The 15,346-nt window shown below is 47.5% G+C and overlaps 1 protein-coding gene across 2 annotated transcripts in view; it reads left to right on the top strand.

Moving 5' to 3' along the window:
• Positions 1-15,346, top strand: part of LOC125706479 (growth arrest-specific protein 2) — a 36,798-nt gene that overhangs the window by 3,114 nt on the left and 18,338 nt on the right. Inside the window, exons 2-4 of one of the 2 annotated variants that reach the window (XM_048973197.1) lie at positions 465-651; positions 6,839-7,006; positions 12,438-12,547. In XM_048973197.1, coding sequence (XP_048829154.1) covers positions 6,856-7,006; positions 12,438-12,547 — 261 coding nt within the window. In that variant the 5' untranslated portion in view covers positions 465-651; positions 6,839-6,855. Of the gene's footprint in view, positions 1-6; positions 652-6,838; positions 7,007-12,437; positions 12,548-15,346 lie in introns of those variants that run through there. The other variant, XM_048973196.1, reaches the window with a different exon arrangement.

The raw sequence follows: 15,346 nt of genomic DNA, 5'->3' as shown, positions 1-15,346 counted from the left end.
AAAACGTTTGAGGACGTTAAGCCCTGCATACACATAATATGGGAGATACGGCATCGTCGATTTGTACAGCGCAAATTTACACTTTTGCAAGACTTATATACGCACGTTACTTAACTTTCTTGTTACGCAAAGCTTTTGGGGGGTTTTGTTTGTTTTTACAATAAGTAGCTGAAAAAAAGACTTTGCTTTAAAGTTTTGTATGTTTCTCTGTGATTACGTAATGTTTTGTATGCGTGTGAAAACTCTATTCTGTCTATTCTAACCGGCCATGTCATATATTGAGAATGTAGATACATTTAATGATATATTTTAGTACCTAGATATGTGATTGACAGCTTGTCAAACCTGTAGTCAGACAGTTGCGGAGTGAGAGCGCGTGGGAGAGTGAGAGAGTTAAAAAAGTAGGAACGGAAGAAAGAGAGAAAGGGATCGCCAGTGTTAGCGCTTGACTTTCGTCCTATCAGCGGCGTCCTACGTGCCATGCGGCGATCTTCTGCAAGGTGATCTGGCCGTCTGGGACCTGCGATGCCCGACCTACCCTGCGCTGCAGGAGAGAAGGCGGATGAGAGCGACAGCATCGGGAAGCAGAGAGTGAGGGAGAGAGAGGGAGCTGGGAAGCGCGTCTTGCCGCCACAAGTAGCACTGCGGACGGTGAGTTACCGGAGTCCGACGCCTATTGTCGCGGGTCCGATCATGCAGGGATTTCTCACTTTAAACTTTCCGTACCCCTGAGTGTGCGTTTTGCAGATTATCCTCATTAGTCAGAATAAGGACTGTGGATCTGGATAAAGTTAAAGAGTGGGCGAACTTTTAAAATGTGAACTGACCGTTATTGTACAAAGAAATATGCAATTTTATGCACATTGTCGCGTCTTTTGATCAGTCATTGCAAAATTTTCACAGAATACAGAAAATTAGATTACGCAGAAGAATATTAATAGGGAATTTATGAGATGTGAACTAAGAGGAGTACATTGATAATTCCTTGAAGGCCTCGTAGAATCCATCATAATCGTAGACCTTCATACTATACTGCTATTATACTAAAATTATAAACATAGATTTGTGTCTTGAAACTACAGTTTGCGCATTTTGTGGGGACCTCTCCCTGAGATGAGATGGAATTTGAAGTAGATAGTACAGAGGAGAACCAACCAAACGTCTGTCACAAAAGAAGACTTTCGCAAGAATAGATTAAATGTTTTTCAGTTTATCTCAGTCCCTGAGCTGAAGGTGATTTTTTATTTTGTGACCATGGTTAAAGTGATTTCTGTTTGTACAAAATACATTTGTTGTTTTTAACTTGGTGGGACTGAGGCATAATTTCTTAAGCTTGGAGAATCTGTCTTATTTAAAGAACTAAAGTGTGGCCGTGTTTAGAAAGCCAGTATGAATCACTGTCTTTGGTGCCCCCCCCCCCTATATTTTATGGTTTTGTTGCGGGTGGTAATGAGTTTACGTGATGGACCAGGAATTTATTTATGAATATTTTTGTGAGTTCATTTGTCTTTATGCTAAACGTCTGGTGCTGCTGTGGTTCTTTTAAAGTTCTCAATAATAAAATGTTATATATGGAATTAGGGACAGAAGGCGACAATTTGGAACTTTTACACCAACTGTGTGACAAGCCATGTGTGTGCACAAAATAGACAACTAGAACTGAACCACTTTGAGGAGCTGGGAAAAATTAAAGAGATTTTCTTTTTTATAGTCATAGTAAAAGGCAGCCACAAGATTAGAGTGGTCTGGCCATTTATAAGTTTTTTGGATTGTTTATGCACCTAGTTATTTGCAGTAGAAATATGGTTGTTGGGTGTGCGTCTTCGTTATTAGCTATCACGCCATCTACTGGCTGGAGGTGAAAGCGCACCATGAAAATTACCTGAGTAGTTTGCATATGCAATAAAGAGCGGGATAGTAGGCACTGTTATATCGTGAAGCTGGCAGGTACCATTGAGTCTGTCTCATTAACCTGCGACACATGTGAAGCTAAGTGAGAAAAAGACGAAACCCAGTCGCAAGCCATTAATAACCGACACAAACTGAGCACAACAGGCTAATGGAACGATGCTAATCTGTACACCCTTCAGTGCCTTTTGGCATTAATGTGTGAGTTCAGGTGCTGCTCCTGCTCGGAATGCTGTCTCCAGATCAGTGGTTATAAGTAAACGATTGGAACAAATAATAAACAAGGTTATGTAAGACAGAGACAGTGACTGGTGTGATGGGGGGTCTTGGAAAGGGGGATGTGACAAAGTAGTGATCTGATCACCGAGAGACCCTTTTCTCCATCTCGCTGTTTATTTGACTAAAGTTCTCTGAAACTCGCAGTGGCAGGGGGTGGGGTGGAGAGGGGAAGAAAACCCCTTTTTTGTTTTTATTGTGCTGTGCTGGAATTTGGCAGAGGGGCTCGCAGGCGTGTGCCGGACCCGCTGCCTTATTTCTGCGATTGTTTTGTCTGGGCGCAGCCGCCAAAGGTGAGTGGGCGTGTGAGTGCCAGGGGGATTAAAGCAGCTTTGCCCGCCTGGGGGCCTTGGGTATGCATGGCAACACGCCACCCAGAGATTCCGCTAACTTTTTGGTAAGCGTGTGTCTCTCCGCCGCATTTCCTAGCTGGGGGTGATGTGCCCTTTAAGGTAGAATCTGACGTAAGTGACTCTATGTATGTATGTATGTATGTATGTATTTATTTATTTATTTTACTGAAGGCAATACTGGTGGATTGTGGACTGGTCCTGTGTGTCTGTGATGGGATTGTTGTTGAAGTCTGTCTTTTTAGCCTACATTTTTTTGTCTTATAGGAATGTTAAAGGTCTTATGTGTTTACCCTGTCTGTAATTTCATGCCAAATATATATTTTTTTTCACTGAAAAATAGTTTCTCTACGGTGACAATAAAGTATCTGTCTATTTAAGTAAGGCAAGAGATGGAAGTTACAGTCAGTCCTGCTGATGTGATGGGAGCATAATTATCTATCCCTGGGCCTTGGTGGCTACACACCAGGACCTCCAGCAAGCTGGAGAGCCCTCTGGTAGGAGCAGAACCCAGATATGGCCATGTGATTGTAAAGACAAGCCTGCAAGTGACTAATAATGAGAGCTATGTGGCAGAATGTCCAGCGAGTGAAATACACAAGGTTATTGTGATTTTTGCCTGGAATCCTGTTAGGGACGGGGGGAGAGGGTGGTAGTGAGTGTGGATACAAAGGGACCTCTATCTGTAAGAATTTGGCACTAAGGGTAAGGATGTGGCACTAAGGGTTAGGATGTGGCACTAAGGGTTAGGATGTGGCATTAAGGGATATGATGTGGCACTAAGGGTTGGGATGTGGCCTAAAGTTTTCATATGTGCAGCATTCTGTTCGCTATTAGTGATAGGGGTGGTGTGTACTGCAGCGTTTAGTGATCCATGTCAATGTCCGGAACATCATGGGTTCAAATCTCATGGCCGACAGAGTAATCATATCATCATAACCTGAGCTGCCCCCGGCGTACTGCCTGACTGCATTCTCGTCCTTACTTGTACGTTGCTTTGAACAAAAGCATCTGCTAAATAAACAAACGTAACTGTAAGGGGACGCCTTGGTGTAGCTCCGGGGTCATGGTGTTTGTTTGTGTCTGCAGTGCCAGACGCAGAGCTCAGCTGACGGATGATTATAACGTCCCGTTCCACTTTAACAGAGACTCCTGCTGGTTTTAATAGACCTCCAGTGGGTGTTAAAGCAGGTTACATGCAGGCCTTGTGGAAAGGTAGGTGTTGTGTTAGCCTCCCGGGTCTACTAGCGATTGTAGGCTCTGACCCGAAACCCCTCCCCCTCCCGAACCCGCGTTGCGTGCTGACGGGGCCCTGGCGGCTCTGACCCTCTTGGAGGCACCGGTACCATCATAGTGGATGGTGTTCTGCAGCTGTGATGCTGACCACTGGAATGCAAACAAGTGGCTCCCAATCCCAGACTCCCCTTTGAATGCTTGAGCTCTGGGTATTTTTTTTTTTTTAATGCTTTAAAAACAGTCGGTCGGTTTGATGTGGAGCACCTGTGCTGATGGTGCCACTGCGCGAATCGGGGATGCAGGAGATAGGAAATGATAACTGGCATGAGGACAGGCAGGCGTCGACAAAAGGGTGGATGTCACTGTGTGATGGTGCCGCAGGAAGCTGATGAGGGTGATAAGGTGTCAAAGCGGTACATGAAACCCTAAAAGGCCAAGAAGCGCAATAAGGTACAACTAGAGCTGATAGCGTGACCAAACAATTGGATGAGATGAACGGATTCATGCCCCAAGTTTGCGCAAGATTTTTTTGTTGTTAGTTTAGGTGCGAATGTTATCTTAATGTTGCAGTGACATTTTCGGAGAAATCATTAAAACAGATAGGAGTCAAGATAGGAATGCAAGGTGTGTGTGTGCTGTTCATGTTTGCCTGTCACAACCCCTGGAGATGTTAGAAAGACAGGAAGTGTCTGGAAGGTGCTTCCCTTGTAGGGTTAGGGGGCAGCAGTCCTCTTATTTGTCTCTTTCGGTGTCTGTCGGCATGTAGAGGAAGCAGGCTGTCTGTCTGTCGGAAAACGTCTCCGCGTGAAGGTTGGGGAGGGCGATCTGCTGTTCACCTGGGCCTGGACCCAGAGGCAGCCTGCTAATGATGATGGCCATGAAAACGAGGACGCCGGGCCAAAAAGCCTTCTCCGCTGTCAAGTCACACCCAAAATTTAGCTTGTGCCCTCATCTTGCTTCTGAAGAACAATAAATAGTGGCTCTACACCTTCCTCTGAAAGCTTTGACTGAATTTTGATTTGTATCTCTGGACATCTGGCATGCAGTTGTACTTTAGCTTCTCTCTCTCTCTCTCTCTCTCTCTCTCTCTCTTTCTGAAACCTTAACTGCTGTGCGTCCATGCATGGGGATTGGGGCAGAGCACAGAGCATTGTCCAGCTAGTTCAACAATCCACACGTTGTTACCCTGTGCCCGTCTGACGGCTGGATGCCCAAGAAAAGGTTAGCAAGTGGCTCATGTTTCGTAAATCCTAGATGACGAAGCTTTTGCCAAATATCACTGTTTTGAGGGGCGTGGAAGCAAAGATTAAAAGGACTTTGTTGCATGAAGCCCCAATCAACCTGGCTCTGCTTTCAAGGAGAAAGTCATGAAAAGCCTCCTGTTATGAGAGAAAAGCAGAGCCGGACCAGCCCATCAGCGGTCCTGAGGAGGTTCTGTGTCTTTGCTGATCCATTAGCTGCCCTGAGGCTGGAGTTGCTGCCTCGTCAGGAGGTTCTCTGTTGCCCCACTGATCACATGCTTAGCCTAACGATAATATTAGCTGTGATGCTCAGCTTAGGCAGACAAACAGTAGACACAGGCAACTGGGACAGATAAATGGGGCGGGTGTCGAGATGGGATGAAGAGAGGATGAGATGTGGGTGTGGGGTACAGACAGGGTTTGGTATGGGGTGGGGTACAGATGGTGTTTGGTACGGATGTGGGGTACTGATGGAGTCTGGTACAGATGTGGGATACTGATGGTGTTTGGTACAGATGTGAGGTACATATGGTGTTTGGTAGGGATGTGGGGTACAGACAGTTTTTGGTGGGGATGTGGGGTACATATGGTGTTTGGTATGGGTGTGGGGTACAGATGGTGCTTGGTAGGGATGCAGGGTACAGATGATGTTTGGTAGGGGTGTGGGATATAGATGGTGTTTGGTAGGGGTGTGGGATATAGATGGTGTTTGGTAGGGGTGTGGGGTACAGATGGTTATTGGTAGGGTTGTGGGGTAGAGATGGTAATTGGTAGGGGTGTGGGGTACAGATGGTGATTGGTAGGGGTGTAGGGTATAGATGGTGTTTGGTGTGGATGCGGGGTACAGATGATGTTTGATAGGTGTGTGGGGTAAAAATGGTGTTTAGTAATTTATAGTAGCTTAGTAGTTGCAGAGTTTTTGATGGTTCTTAGTAGAGGAACAGATATTGCCCTCTCCAGCGGTATAAAATAGCTACTTTTGAATTCCTCATTAGCTATTGATTCATCAGGCTGGTACTGGTGTGTGATAAGCGACACCCGGATAATGGTGTCTGTGAAAGAAGAAAACCATCACCGTCTCCATAATGTCAGCCCTCCTCTGCGGATGTTAAACATTTTAATGAGGATCCTTTATTTACCACCAGAAGGTCTTGTGTTTGATGACAAGGGAACTGCAGATTTTACAGTGAATGAAAGCATTGGTTGATGATGTGGGGGTGGGGGGTGGCGGCTGAAAAGAGGCCTGGGGGGTGCAGTGGGGAGGGTGTAAAGTGGAAGTTAGAGAAAAAGTGGGGTGAGAATAGAGAGGAAGGGTAAATATAAGCTGTAGTGTAAGGATGTGACTGTCGGGGGGTGAGGAGCAGAGAGATGAATGCAGGGGTCATGTCTTTGGGGGGGAGGGCGTGCAGCAGTCAGCTCGCGAGGGGGTCGTAGTGATTTGATTTTATTGATGCACTGTTTTGTCAGTACTATTACAATTAATGAAACTGAAAATAATTATAATGTATCTATTGCAGGTGTGGAAACCGTATTTTCAAGCCTCTAATCAGAGGTGACTAGTCCAGGTCCAGAGAGTAAAGGTCCAGGCCAAGATTTTGTTTTAACCAACCAGTTGTGCATGAAGAGTCACAATCACAGAGTACTGAACTAGTTAGTTAAAACAAAATATATTACTCTCTGGACCTGAACTGGCCATTTCTGCCTCTTATATGATGGAATCTAACTGCTCTGCCGTCTTTGTGTGGTTTGCTGTCCAAGTGCAGCCTGACGTTTCAGTTGCGGTGACTGAGGTGTTTACCAGGCCTCGCCTGTGTGCTGCCCTTGCAGGACTGTGAGCAGAGACCATGTGCAGTTCCTTGAGCCCGAAACAGCAGCAGCAGCCGGGACCCGGCCTGACGGACCTGCACCAGTACAGCCAGTGGTTGGCCAGCCGACATGACGCCAGTCTGCTGCCCATGCAGGAGGACCTGGCGCTATGGCTGACCAGCATGCTGGGTGCGTTTCTGTCGGCCTGCCTCACCTACCCTCACCTCGGCTTCTGGCTCATTTGCCACACACCGCACCGTGGTGCACATTCGTGAGCAGCCCTACTGGGAAAATAAGCACCATCCATGAGTATACTGACAGAACGGTACTATGAAGCTCAAGTTTACTCAAACTACAGTATAGTGAAGTTTGAGTAGATTGACACTGTGATACAGTGAAGTTGGAGTGTACTGACACATGGCATGGTGAAGGCTGAGTATATGAGTATTTGGTGCCGTTAAGCTGTAGTATACTGATGCTGTGGTACAGTAATGCTTGAATATGCCGACTCCATGGAACTGTGAAGTTTGTGTATACTGATAATATGCTATATACACTGACAGTATGCTGACCCTACGGTATAATGATATCCAAATACACTGACTCTATGGTACAGTAAAGTTGGAGGATTGAAAATGGACAGAAAATGGTACTGGATGATAATGAAAAATGGTAATGGAACACTAAGTATACTGACTGTATGTTAGTACTCATTTGGATTATCTAGACTCTACTGTACATTTAAACTTGAGTATACTCAATCTATCTTACAGTGAAGTTTAAGTATACTCAGTATGGTACAGTAATGCTTGAGTATACTGACTCTATGGTACAGTGAAATTTGAGTACTCGGTACAATGAAGTATGAGTATACTGACTATGGTACTGTGAAGCTTGAGTATACTGATTCTGTGGTACTGTGAAGTTTGAGTATACTGACTGTATGATATTATTCATTTGGAGTGTATAGGCTCGGCCGTACCTTGATGGCTTTCCAGTACATCATCTGTGAAACCCGGGATGCCCAGACCCCACTTTCACCTCTAGGAAATCCCCGTAAAGATATTTTCCAGATCACTCCGTCACCGATTAGCGAATCGGCAGCTTTATTTCAGGGTTTCCCTTAAACCTATTCCTCTTAATTGCTCAGTTAGTTTTGCTGTCATTTGTTCAGATGATGACGCATTAATTGCCGTTTTTTTGGGCCCTTTTTAGTATAACCTCTTAAGTAGAGGGTATAGGTCCAAGTAACACATGAAATGAACTACAAAGAGGATCATTCAATGCTGGTGGTTTCATTGTAATGAGACTGAGTCCAGGTTAAGAACCCTCAGCGTTGGTGCCATTTATTCAAACCTACGTATTTCATTGATACTTTACACCTATGGCATCCCCAATGGGATTTACTCTGCCTTGTGCCCTATTCTGTCTGGGATATTCTATGCCCCCCTAGTGACCCTGTACTGGATAAGCGATGGACAAGTGGATGGGTATATTCTAGCAACACCGGACACTTAAGACCTGAGTAGCAGGTTCGCGCCTTGAATCAGGCTGCAGACTTCAGGTAGCCCCAACGCTAATGCATTGTTAATCTTGCCAGCCTGCTTTTCTCAGCCAGCATGAAGGTTGTAGCCCTTTGGGTCTGCAGATCTTCTGCCTTCAGAGCTCCCACATCCCCAAACCAGATGGTGAAATAATCAGAAATGTTTTAAGCAGTATTCAAATAAAAGGAATTGACTCTGCCAGCATGACCGTGGTGTCGTAGTGGTGTGTGGGGTTTGGTTTCTCATTCGTCCCCTGTTGTTAACCCCCCCCCCCCTCCACCATGGAACGTAGCAATGGCCTGGCAGAGGGCAGGGGCCCCACATGGGTCGGGTTTCCCCACTGCCGGTGGTAGAAAGACCCGTCCTCCTGTGGGTCTGCCGTGCCAGAGGACCTTCTGCTGTTTGCCTTTGGCAGAGGTGCCAAATTCGGCATGAAGTGCCCTTTGTCAGCTGCTGCGTTTGTGTGCAAATTCCTCACATCCCCCTAGCCCTCGCATGGCTGTTGCACAGTTCACGCTTTGTATTACTCGTGCTCAGTCTTGCACGCAACTGAAGTGCATAAAACACTCTGAAGTCTTGCTGTCATTTTAATCTCTTTGTTATTACAGTCAGACTGTAAAGCATCATACAACAGCGCTAAGTATATACTGCACTACATACTCTATACACTCCAGATGAGTAGTTAGGGTACTTAGAATCATTTGAGTTGTTATACTCAAGCTTTACTCTACCTTATAGTGAATATACTCAAGATTCGCTATACTGTAGAGTCCAAACACTTCAACGCTGACTCCAGTGCTACCACAGAGTCGGTATACTCAGGCTTCACTATACCATAGTGTCAGTATACTCATACTGTTCTGCAGAATGCATAACCAGCACGATTCTGGCCCCACATCTCCTGACTTCCCTGTGCTCTCGCCACGTTGCCTGCCCCGTGCCAGCTAGCTGGGACGGCAGCTTCTCCGAGTGATTGGCATGAACACTGATGAAAATGTTGAAAAAGCGTGTTAAAGACAGTTGTGGTTAACTATGGCGCAGAGAGAGCAGTAAGTAGAGATGAGGTGAGTCTGAGGTTTCACATCAAGCCCCTGTTCTTCTGGAGGATTCTTCTGTTCTGTCAGCTATCACCTTGGTTACCTTCCAGACTTCCATCTCTCACCTCTTTCCACAGCAGTCGGTAAGTAGGTGATGTGCTGAATGCAGAAGTAGGTTCAGTCAGGCCGGCTGGAGATAGTACTGATGCGCTTTAGAAGGCAGCTGCATTTAAGGAAATGCTCCTTATTGCTGCGTATCCATCCCAGTAAGAGAGCAGCCCTTAAACCTTGTGTGAAATCAGACATGGCTCATGTTAGGTGTCCATGTTTCTCATTCTGTTTTTGTGTCCAGTGGTCCAGTGGTCCCTCTGTCTGCCTTCACTGCACCTCAGACACTGGATCGGTGCCCAAGTCGGGAATAAATGATGCGGCAGGTTCTTCAGCCATGGTTTTCGTTTTGATAGGACTGTCACATTTAGTTGTTTGGGGGGGGGGTACAATTCTCCAACCCTGCTTGGTAACACATGTTTTCTGCTTTCTGTCCTGCAACAGCCTGACGTTGCTCTAGTGTAGAGTTAACTGTGGTATGTGTACTAAACTGGACACATGTTGAGGTACTGAACCATCACGTGTTCAGAATGTAATGCCTGGCTTGCGAGTCTTTAGCCGGCTCCCCGTGTGAAGTTACAGGCGACCGTCCGCCGAATGTGTTAAGCAGTCGGCCACCTGTGGGCTTTAGTACAGTGTGTCGTGCTGTGTGTCTCTCGCTGCTGTGTGTCACTTTTTGCTGTGTATATATATTTGGCGAGTATCTCCTGAATTCCTCTGACTTCCGCAGCCCAGCAATCTGAGGGGCTACTTCTTGTTTCCATTCCAAACATTTTCATTTTATTTATTTATCCAACACAAGTTATTTATCCAAAGTGATGCTTTTTTTTGAGAAAGTGGGTTCAGCCAGTCTCTGGAGCCATTGGGAGTTAAGGGCCTTGATCTGGGGCCCAATGGTGACATCATTCACCCGACCCTGCGATTTGAATTAGTCCTAATCCTAATCCAAAAGCCTTTCCTTTTAATTTTTCCAAATTACAGGTGATAATTCATTGATGTGTTCATAACCCAGCCTGCTGTGTAATGTTTGACATATTTGTGAGTTATTAATGTACCCAGGCAATAAAAAAAAAACCCACATCCCTGCCTTCCTGAATCACCAGCCTGTGACCCCCCCCCCCCCCCCCCCCCATCCTGTGTTTACCTTGTCTTCCTCGGGGCCGGATCTAACATGCAGAAAAGCCAGCCTAAAAAAGCAGACAGGTGTGACCCATCCTGGCTGAAAGTAAACATAAACCCTGTTGGCGCATGGGGGTGAAATGGGGGTTGTGGGTGTCTGTGATCGGAAGGCTGTTGGTTCTAGTCCCAGGGTCGGCATCTTGGGGGCCTTTGAGCAAGGTCCCTAACCCCCAGTTGCTCCAGGGAAAAAATGTACACTGCTTTGGATAAAAACGATATGTAAATAAATGCAAATGCTTGTATGTAGATACCTCCAGAGTCTTGGCAAGCTCGCTTCTGAGAAACAATACTCAGTACTGACGACTTCTATGAACTGAAAATGGTGTAATGCTACCTTGCTCTGCCTGAAGTGGGGGATGTCGGGTTGACCCGAAAATATTAACTATACCAATTTTTGACTTGTCTACACAATGATGACCAGCCAGATACAGTTACTAATAATCAGATCCAATTCAATTCAATTTCTATATAGTGCCTTTTACAACAGAGTCATCCCATGGCGTTGTACATGGGTTGTAATTACGATGATGATGATGATGATAAATCTTTTATTTGCCATTTGCACAAGTACAGGTAGATTGGAATGCTTCTCTTCGCCTGCCCTGTCTCGCTCTCCGTAGCCCGGGGCTCACAACGCAGAGTCAGGCAGCGTAGAGTGCCCCTTTAGCTGGGGGTTAACAACACTGCATTATTTATATAGAAAAAGCAGAGGGTTATTCCTGCGCATGCTGCATTCACAGAGTGGTGCTGCTCTCCCCTGAATGCCTGGAGGTCACGGATGTGGTGCTTCCTGTTTGCAGAGTCACTTCGCGAGGGTGGTGACTGTAAACAGAGAGCAGCGCCGTCAGCCGTCCTCAGTCCCCAGCGGGTGCCGAGTTTGCTCTCCCTGCCTGGTGAGCTGGGAGCTGGGAGCTTGGGAAACACATAAGGAGGGGGGATTGAGGGGAGGGGGGGGGGGGGGTTCCGACTTTCCCAGACACCCGAGCATTTTTCCCAATCTCCTGGATCCAAGCCCCTGCCTCCCCCTCCTCCAGAGCTCGGTTACCACATTTGGAACTCATTAAAGCCCCCCCACCAGCCTCCAACGAACCCCTCAGAGCCAGGGAAAGAATAGAAGATGAAAAATCTTCCCGCCCCCCCCCCCCCCGCTAAGTTTTTCCACGTCTCCCCCACCCCCACGCCCCAGGAGCTCCTCTGAGGGTGATCTAAGTGCAAAGGCATGGGCTGCTGGCCGCCCGTCAGCGGGGGAGCGGCTGCGTTAGCGCGTTAGCCTGTTAGCACGGCTGCTGTCTCCCGTGCTGCCCCTCCCATCTCACCCCCAAACGGCCTATAGGCGCTTAAAATGTGACACTTCCTCCAGTTTGGCTCTGTACCCGGCATCCCGCTGGCCCTCCCGCCCGGACTGGTAGACGTGTTTGTTGACGGAGCTCATCTTCTGGAAAAGAATAGTGTGGATTCTGAAACACGCATTAAATTTCCCTTAAAAGATTCGGACACTTTGGACCGCTGCATTAAAATCCACACGGTGCTATTGATTTTGTGACTTGCTGATGGATTATGTTTGATTAATCTTGGTGTTGTTACTCTTGTCTTCAGTTTTCATCCTTCATTTTTATTTATTTATGTGAGCTGCTTGCTAACAGTATATCTGTAAGCACCCCTGCATCCATGAGCAATGACTGACAGTCCCGAATTGCCATCCTAGCCAATGAAATTGATCGCTCCGCACCCTTCCCTCCTCTGTCTCTGCAGGCCAGGTGATCACGGCAGAGAGCTTCATGGAGCAACTGGACAACGGCTTCCTGCTGTGCCAGCTGGCCCAGACACTGGAGGGGAAGTTCAGAGAGAGTGAAGCCGGCAAGGTACCAGCGATGGAAACCAGGGGAGGAAGGGGAGGCTGGACCGGTGGTCAGGCTGGACGTCATTACGGGAAGCCAGCAGAAATCTGGAAATGAACTAGCATTGCTGTCAGCGATGAATTATAGCACGGGGGATTGTCTCATTGCTATTGCTTATCTACTGATTTATTATTAATACTACTAGCAGATAAATAGTTAGACCCCTCAGAAGGGTGCTTGTTTGGTTTTGGGTATGTTTTTGTCTGAGAAGCTGTGGTATTGAATAAGTGCCACCCAAGCTCTTTGGTATTCAGGGCCTAAGGTGTTACTTTTGACATTGGAGCGGCGTTTGGCTCAGCAGGTTGGGAGGCTGTGTTTGCGATCAGAAGTTTGCTTTCAAGATTTCAAGATGTCACAAGTTGGGCCCCAGAGTAAGGCCCTTAACCCCTGGGACTATCTGACATTGCTTTCTCAATAATGCCTGTGTCGTTGGATAAAAGTGTCTGATGGTTATGTAAACAAAACAGGTGGTGGGTGGTATCTAACACCATTTGGGTGATGAGTAGGAGTGGGACATGGGCATGGTGTGTCGTCTGAGCGGCCAGCGCCTGCTGGGTGCCGTGTGAGGAGCGTAGCTCCTGCAGATACTTAAAGTGACCTCGGATTTTTTCGATTGTAAAGGAATTCGAAGCAGAGACTTGAGCAGCAGAGGTCAGCCTGACGAGCTCATCGCTGCGTCTCTGTGAGTAGTGCTCGCACCCCCAGGCACCTGCAGTCGGTTTGTGTCTGTGCTCAAACCTGCGGGATTCAGGGATTCAAACCTACGACCTTCCGATCACAGGCACAAAGGCTTAACCCATTTAGCCTCCCATGGTTGACATGCTAAGACACCGAGTTATCTGCAGTACACGAGCCTGGCCCTTTACAAAGTAATGAATGACTGTACAGCGTCAGACTGACACTACACTAAGTGTTAAGCACTCGTAGTACATCAGTCTGGCCCCAGAAGCAGTAATCTCAGGAATAGCAGTACTGTACCTGTCCCCCGAGACATTTTTGTGAGTAGGTTATGTGACTATGGCAACAATGTCCTGGGGAATAAGTCCTGTGGGTCCAGTCTGCCCGCTGGATGGGTCGTCATTTTGGTACGCGCGCACGGAAAACGGAGGCATCAGGGAACAGGACACCGTGTGCTGGAATGGCAGTGGCTTTTGTGCTTTTAGTGCTGTTCGCACAAAAGAATCTGTCGCGGTCTTTTCTCCAGCAGCCCGTTTGCAGAGAATCCGCCCCCCCCCCCCCCACCTCCGACAATTTTGATGGATCCGATTTCCCGCCCGTTTATTGTGAGATATTTTTCTCAGTCGCAAATTTTGCTGAACTGAACGCGCGCAGTCTTGACACGAGATACCACAGATGTGCAGAGTTCCCAGGCTTGAAAGGCCTCGCTGTGCTTTTGCTTTGATGCAGTGGGATGAGCTCAGCAGTGTGGCTTCAATTCCAGATCACACTCTACAGCTGATACATGCCTTGGATTCAGATAGGTACTGTACTCAAACCTCTGTGCTGTGAAGTTGCTGCGCTCTGGCCGATGGCTGGTTGCTGAATAAATCTTGTCCAGGGCCTTTAGAATATTTATATAAAACAGATTAATTCATGAGCAGAGTGAACCCCCTGGTAGACATTTATCAATAGAGACATTTCAGGCAAACATCCAATAATGCTAAAATATCCAGCTCAAAGCTTGCGCAGTTTGCTTTGCAGTGGACTTTGGTCATGGATCGGAGGGCCAGCGGGTCACCATCCAATTTGCCGGTGTCGTGCTTCCATGCTGTTGCAGGGGGCGCTGTGTCACCCAACAGGTTCGGCTTATGTACCTGTTGCTGGTTCGAGTCCTGTGCTCGACAGTACACGTACAGTGCCGTGTTTGGGGTCTTAACCCAATGCTCCAGCGGTGCTAGATCAATGTTTGACCCTGTGCTCTGATCTCGGGCGTCACTCTCGTGTGTATGTCTCTCTCTCCGCAGTCTTCTGTCCCATTTCCCCACAGCAGAGTCCGGAGCAGCCACTTTGGGCAGGGCCTCGAAATCGTAGCATATGGGCCAGGCTAATGATGGAAAACTGTGGTAAACTTCAACCTCCCCTCCCCAGCATAGGGGGACCTGGCTGGGAAAGCCATTACCCCCCCCCCCCCCATTTTTCTGGGGTGCATTATTGAATTGTAAATGCTTGTTTTGAGCTGACGCCAGCGGCTGAGCGCACAGGCTGTAGTAATAATGGGCTCGTCGAGCTCCACTATGGCGGCTGCTGTCAGCATCTAGAGGAGGCTTCCTGCGAGGAGGAGCAGAGTGCGGCGTCCACCATCCCTGTGACACCAGGAGGACAGGGAGAGACCAGGAGGACAGGGAGACATTCAGTACCTGCATGCTATTTAGACATTTTCTCAGTGGACCCCCTAGCTAAATGGATTTGTCTGGTTTTCCCAGAAATCTGGGGAACACTTGTCTTCTGCCTCTTACTGGGTTTTAATTTCCTTCAAGATTAATTATTAACCTGTCTGTCTGTCTGTCTGTCTGTCAGCTTGTCTGCCTGCCTATCTGCCTGCCTGCCTGTCTCTCTGTCTGCCTGTCTGCTGTCTGCCTGCCTGCCTGTCTCTCTGTCTGCTTGTCCGCCTCTCTGTCTGCCTGTCTGTCTGCCTGTCTGTCTGCCTGCCTGTCTGTCTGTCTCTCTGTCTGCCTGCCTGCCTACCTGTCTCTCTATCTGTCTGCTTGTCCGCCTCTCTGTCTGCCTGCCTGTCTGCCTGTCTCTCTGTCTGTCTGCCTTTTT

The sequence above is a fragment of the Brienomyrus brachyistius genome, chromosome 13 (assembly GCF_023856365.1).
Source record: "Brienomyrus brachyistius isolate T26 chromosome 13, BBRACH_0.4, whole genome shotgun sequence".
In the NCBI taxonomy this organism is placed as follows: domain Eukaryota; kingdom Metazoa; phylum Chordata; class Actinopteri; order Osteoglossiformes; family Mormyridae; genus Brienomyrus; species Brienomyrus brachyistius.
This window is presented reverse-complemented; position numbering and strand designations above follow the sequence as displayed.